General features: G+C 41.8%; 1 protein-coding gene across 2 annotated transcripts in view; it reads right to left on the bottom strand.

Annotated features, from left to right (window-relative positions):
- Positions 1-599: 599 nt before the first annotated feature.
- ADIPOR2 (adiponectin receptor 2) overlaps positions 600-7040 on the bottom strand; it is a 44688-nt gene continuing 38247 nt past the window's right edge. For both annotated transcript variants that reach the window (XM_068947418.1, XM_068947428.1), the window contains 3 exons: positions 6107-6294; positions 4888-5081; positions 600-3346 (listed from right to left, as the gene is read on the bottom strand). In XM_068947418.1, coding sequence (XP_068803519.1) covers positions 3215-3346; positions 4888-5081; positions 6107-6294 — 514 coding nt within the window. In that variant the 3' untranslated portion in view covers positions 600-3214. The remainder of the gene's footprint in view (positions 3347-4887; positions 5082-6106; positions 6295-7040) is intronic.

Raw genomic sequence — 7040 nt, 5'->3', positions numbered from 1 at the left:
TTTAAATACAGCAGAGGTCAAAAACAAGCAGACACAGAACATGACAAATGTTGTCACAAGTTATTCCTTTGGTTCACAGTAACTGTGTGGCAGGTGAACTCTTATAATGGGCAGCCTCATGAAGAGGTAGTAGCACTGGCCACACCTAAAGATACTTCCTTTCCCCACACTACAGGCTACAGCTCCAGTGGGCATCAAGTGAAAGTCTAGACTTGGTAACAAATTTCTCTCCAGATTATCACTATAAGAGGCAGCAGGGTCCACAGGCACCTTTGTCTCCTGCAGCATTTAAATGCTGAACAGTGCCGAAATCTTAGTGGCAAGACTAGGCATGTACTCATTTGACTTGTGGATATCAGTAAGACGCCTCATAGCAGCACTAACATTTCAGTCACACGATCTCCCAGCCACCAGGTTCTGTTTTAGGAGGAGGCATACAGCAAGCATTAGTTCAACCCTACTTAAACAAGTCTTTGAGCATCAGTTTGGTTTCTAGACCAGAAGCCTTTTACCTATGAAGCGTTGGCTGCAAGCATTGGGAAGGAGGAAAGCAAGAGTGACTCTTTCAAAGGTCATGGAAAGATCCAAGCTAGACAATATTCCATTTGGTTCTTTTATTAGCAGAAGTTAAGAATACAGCAAGTAATAAGATCCCATCTTATATGGAACCATCACCAGAGTCCCCAACCATCAAAACCCCAGAATGTGCTTCATTGCTTCCAACAGTAAGCAATTTTTAAAAAGAAATATACTGAACAAGGCCACTATTTAATGGGGAAGGAAAGAAGCTGTAGGTCCTAACTATTCTATGGCAATAACCTGCACACAGAGCAAGCAAGCCTCTGACCGCTGAGAGTAAGGCATTCAGGTGCCAACCTGGGAAGAGTTCTCAGCAAGAGCTACAGAAAAGTGCACAGCTAGGTTGTTTTTTATTGGAACACACAAACAGAGAGACTGATTGGGTTACGAATAGCAGGTGGAGTACTGTGTTTTTGTAATAGTTCTGTGCTGTTAGGACCAGGTTACAATCACCCTTCAGGGAGCGAGTGTGGGATGATCCAGGATGGAGACTGCCACTTCTGCTGGTACTGATACAGAGGTATCCCAAAGCGCCTTACAGACAAGTCTGCTTCCGATACGTACCATACTTTTCTCAGATAACAGCATATTTCCTGCCAGGCAACTCTTTATATTTTTGTCAGAGATGCCAGTGCTGATTAGCCCTCGCATCCAGTTAATACTGCTCTCTATTTCATTTTAGTACCACACAGACCAACGATAACCTTCTTCCGGCCTACTGGCATCCAGTGTAGTGATCTGACTGAGAACACATCCCTCTAGCTTACAGCCACTGCTGCAGTACCTCTTTCTGCAGCTGGCCTTGCTTTCAAAGGCTTTAAAAGGATTCTATTCAGGGTGAAGTCTTAATATCCAGTAAATTTTAGGAAGGCATTCTGCTTCTATTTTACTCATTTTGCAAAGGAACTCCCTGAAACACTCAGTGATATCCAGGGTACTGGAAGATCGTTGCAATTCACATTTTTTTCCTTGAAGGATGAAAATTTAAACTTGCAGGAGTCTGAAAGAAAAAAAAAAGAAAAAAACCCACACACCTTTACCTTCCTGCTTTGTGAACTAAAGCATTTTATGAGCTGTTTAACTCATCTACAAGAGAGGTAATTGCTCTGAATTTCCAACGAAACACTCCAAGCAATAGCTGTGCCATAACAAACAAAACGTTCAAGTTTCATCTAATGACTCCGAAGATTCTCCTTCAGTCTGGCTTCTGACTGGGCTCCAAAGATCAAGCTACATCAATTAAACAAGAGAAAGCTATATACGTCCCCTTACATAGGGGGTGTATCTGCTCCACAACAATCCAACTGAACTCTACTTTAGAGTTTAAGAAATATCAGCAATCCCATTGCTAAAGCACAGATGGGAAGCAGACCTTAAGAACAAAAAAGAAAAAGGAGAAAGAAAAGGAACCACATTGGGCTGACTGTGGATTTTTCTCTTAAAAAGAAAAACCTGCAAAACCCCTTGGCATATGGAGCCTGACACATGAGAAGGTAATGTGCTTGAGGTCTGCAGTAACTGCTAACTCCAAGTCTTGGAGCACACTGCTTCTTCTTTCCAGTCAATCTTAACCCCATCTCTGTTTCCTCTCACATGCTCAACTATCTTTTGACAAGTGCATTACCATCATTTTTTCAGACAAAACAGGGCAGGCCCACAGACAGCAACCATGTACTCAGCTGGGTCCTTTGGGTGTAGACAGGCACTGATGGAGTCGGTCTGTTTGCCATTCCACACGCAGTTATCCCATCATGCTCCAATTCATATGGTAAGAACCAAAACAACTTACTGTAGGCTCCATTATCCAAAACCACATAGGCCAAGCAAGCTTGGAAGGCAGTGGTCCCACACGCTTGGGCAGGGCTCAGGTTTACCTTTTGAGTTCCTTGAGTAAATAAACTTGCTAACGCTGACCCAAACAACAACTTGATTAATCCAGCCTTCACAACCCTTGTGCACGCATACTGCAAGTGCTGCGAGGACCCCACATTGCCCAGGGCATGTTGGTTACCAGGAAATATCTGCAGGGACAACATACCTCACTCCTGGGAATTTTACCTGGTCCTCCTGCAGTCATTTATTTTGTGCAAAATTGAAACAGTGTGTGGTACTTGCATGTTGCATTCTTTACAAAAACCCCTTCTCCCCCCACCCATTGTTTAAAACATTTATATAAATTTTATTTAAACAGAAAGTTAGAAATCTTATTTACAATTTCTTTTTCTCCCAAAAGAGCATCTAAAATCAAATCCCAAACCCTCCAAGAGGATATAAATTTAACCTTGATTTAAAAAAAAAAAAAAAAAAAAAAAAAAAAAGGAAACTGCTAAGCTATCCCTCCCAACATCTACAAATAAATATGGCATTGAACAGAAGCCGATTTGGAAAGGGTCCTCTGTAGCTCAATTTGTAGATCCCAAGAATAAATTAGGGCTTCAGAATTTCCTGGTCTTCAAATTGATTCATTCCATTGCTTGAGGTATAGAATTTATCTTGGTTAGTCAGAATCCCCATGAAGGTCCAGGCTCCATCAGCTGAAACTTGGATTCTTCTTAGGTATTCATTTTGCTAACCAGTATGCTTCAACCGCGCTTGCGGTATTGTTTTGGTTACGATCTTGGGCTGAAGGCTGGTTTTACTGCATTCCCTCTTCTTCTGTGCAGCCTCCTCCAACCGTGAAACGGAACTCCTGAAGGTTTGAAACTCCGTGGAAATGCACAAAAGCACCAGCCACTACAAAGACGTGAAACAGCTGATGGGAGTGGAACTGTGAAAAACAAAATACTTCCGTTCAACTGGGGTATTTTGGGTTCTAGTGATGCCCTGCCTCCAAAAAGAGCCATATATTCAGCTGAAGTATACCATAACACATAGCAGTACCTCAAGTCACAAGCTGCAAAGTTATTTCAATTCTGTATTAAGCCTATCCCTCTCCTATCATTAGGAAGAGGAAGCAGCAAACTCTCCACACAACGCTTTCCACAGTCAAGCTTAGTCACCTGATCAATCAACAAATGCTACACAAGTGCTGCAGCATATCTTTGGTGAAAAATGAAGTTAATTTTAGAGCTTTGGCCAAAAGGCTTAAAAAGCACACTTTTAAAATTAGTCCCTCAACAACTAACAGGCACAACGCTCTCTGGCAGTTTATGATTAGAGGGACTATGTCACACAGTGAATGGATATGAACTCTGCTCTGGTCATGGGCATGAGTTTTATTAAGTAGGTTTTCAAAACATTGTTATTTTATTTCTCTGTCAGAAGGGAACAGAGCAAAAAAAACAATGCTATATTATATTAAAACCCTGAAACAACCAGATGTTTTGAATGAATGCTCAGGATGCTAATGATTATAGTATAGCAGACCAAAAGCCAGGAGGGAGCTACATGACAAAGCATATTCTTGTTTGAGGGAAGACATACCAATACGGACAATGGTCTTGAATAATTTCTGTAAACGTGCATTTGCAGGCTCCACGGAAAGCTTAGAAAGAGGAGTTGGTGGCACATCAGAGCTTTTGGAGCCTAGCTCAATATCATAACAAGGTTTTGTTAGGCTATTTAAACAATAGTGTCTCTGGTATTTCTTCACCTGGCAACTTGGTGCTGTGCAAAAGCCACTCCATCCAGGCACCACTCCTGTTTTAATCCTTCTGTAGGTGCCTTAAACTAATAGAAGTACAGTGGCACGACATCTTTCCCAAATGCCCACCTGCCTCTATTCTTTAGTCTCATTCCACCTCATTTCTTTCCTCCACATTCCCCACACATTTCCCCTACCCAGTCTTCACAACCCTTTTCCTCATCCCCATTCACCCACCCCAGTTTTCAGTCTTCAGGACCAGAGATCGCTCCAAAGTTCATCAGCTCTATCCAGTGTTTTCACTGGACATACAAGATGAGGAGCAAGACATGGTGAGGATCCTAGAGAACACACTGAACATCAGAAACAGCCATGGGCTATTGCTTCCCAAGATAACACATGTGCTTGTAGGATCCTCAACACACAGACATGCAAAGCTGCTAACCCATCAGTAAAAGCTACCACCTGTTAAAGCTACCAAGTACACGTGCTGAGATAAGCTTGCACACCAGTAGTTACCTCAGATCAGCTTGTGGTAACTCAATGAGAGAGGCACCAGATCAGCTGGGCTCAGAGAGCCCACAGCTGTTTGGCCCCTTAAGACCAAAGATTCCAGTGGAGCAATTCAATACTTGCAAGAAGAAAACACCAACACAGCATCCTCTAGCCTCAAAGAGAGCTGTCTTTCAGGTTGGTCTCCTCATCCAGTCATTTTGTACACTCACCCAGATATCACACTTGCCAGGGAAGAATCTCTCCGGGATGCGGGCAGCATATAGTGCAGCACCAGTGATGTACAGGCATGCCATGAGTGCCAGCCAGCCTATTTGCCCCATTGTGGCTGCCTTCAGGAGCCCCTCAGAGATGACAAAGTGCAGGGTGGGAATAACCCCACTAAGACCCAGACCTAGAAATACTCCTAGGAGGTTTAAAAAAAAAAAAAAAAAAGTGGGAGAGTCAGGTTCAAATACAGTGGCAGTAAAGGGAGACAAATAAATAAATAAATGAAAACAACGGAGGGCTCACTCAGTGCTTGTAAAGTAGCAGAAAGGTGACAACTTTTGAAGCCGGAGGTCCCCAGGATAGCTTTAACGGAAAGTAAGCTAAAGAATACAGAGACTTCCTTGATATACCAGAAGTTACTTGATTTAATATTCCTGCAGATACTGAAATCTTTCATTTAATAACTGTGTCTGCCAGCTTTAACACCACATAGAGCCAGTTACATTTCTTGGACTGTAGAGGGCACTGAGACTACATGAACTATGTCACACTTAACCATAATCTCTCAGGAGCAAGACAACAAGAGTGACAACAAGACTATTTACCATATAGGGTACAAGTAATCCTAGGAAACAGAACAGTAGCATCTGAGGCTCATTTGCCCTATATGAGAATATAGTTTACTGATTTAGATTCTAGCAAAATCTATTTTGGATCCTTTGACCATGTGAGGAGAAAAGCTGGGCTCTGTGTCTCAAATATGTATTTTATTTAATCAAATCATTCAGATTAATTCAATCATTCAGATGATTTGCTCATGTCTGAGCCTATTATTACAGAAACAAAACAAGCAGTAGAAGGAATATATGCATATATACACCAAACAAATCAGTCACTTTTCTGGAAAGCAGAGTTGCTAGATAATGCTAGAAATTTTCCAGAGAAAGTTTTCCAGAGAGCAAAATTCCTAGATAATGCCAGCAATATCCTGTACTATCTTTCCTATTACACGTGTCACTGACCATTTCAGGACTTGTGCTAGCCCTTATCTGTGCATCCATAAGGCTATAATCAGTGCTGAAAGAACACCAATTAAGTTGCCAATCCAAGAATGTTAGCATTCTGTAAGATTTCGCACGCTCCTCAAGACTGTTTCTTCAAGTGATAAGTAGGAAGGAGGACAGACAGTCAAGAAGCAAAACAATTAACTTCAGGTCTTACCTGCCCTTACACCCCGGTATTGAGGGGTTGCAAACATGTCCCACTGTGAGACAATTATGGCTGCAATGCCCAGGACACAAATCACAATCAAGTAGATGAAGCAAGGCTGTGGGTTGCAATAGAAGGAGTAGTACAGCCACGGTACAAAGCTGCCCATAATGAGAAGTGCAATGCCAGAATAATCCAGCCTGGAGCAGAACAAAAAAATCAATTTGATTTAAAACATGAAACTTAGGAAGTTCTCATACCAACACTCTCTTCCGTAGTACTTACACCAAGGGCCTACTTAGCGCAAATGAAGTTATTCTCACTACCACAACTCATTGCCTGACTGCATCATTCCTGCCAGTGCCCCACTATAGTAGCGGATTACCTTGATAGGCAACTAGTAAGGCTATTTTGGACAGTCATCAGCAAGACTATATAGCAGCCTTTAGATCAAAACCTTTTGAAGGAACCTCAGATTTAACCTTTGGATGAGAACAAACACAGCACAAGACTGTTCTGAGCACACAAAAAAAGGCACACAGTATGTTATGAGAGCACAGCCAATACAAACACTTTTCTGTTTGGCAAGTACGCGTTAGGAAGGCATCAGCTTAAGTGACCATTGGGGAATAACATCACAATTTTTCAACCGAGCCGTTTTTCTAGACACCAGTGAAGAAAAGAAATTCCCATAGTCACTGCTTTTCACCACTCCCTGACAAAACGTTCCTGCAATAGAAGATGAAGTTAAACCTTCAGTAGAGGACTTTAATTACTGGGTTACTTTAGAGATGGTCTTGCAGATTTCACAATTCTAGGTTGAGCAGTCTGAGGAAAAGCAAGGTATTTAGCATCTAAGCCAAAGCCGAATGCTTAGTAAAACTTTAAAAAAAAAAAAAAAGAAAAAAGAAAGAAAGAAAGAAAAACACATACACCACACCTAAAA

Source organism: Struthio camelus, chromosome 1 (genome assembly GCF_040807025.1).
Source record: "Struthio camelus isolate bStrCam1 chromosome 1, bStrCam1.hap1, whole genome shotgun sequence".
Taxonomy (NCBI): Eukaryota; Metazoa; Chordata; class Aves; order Struthioniformes; family Struthionidae; genus Struthio; species Struthio camelus.
This window is presented reverse-complemented; position numbering and strand designations above follow the sequence as displayed.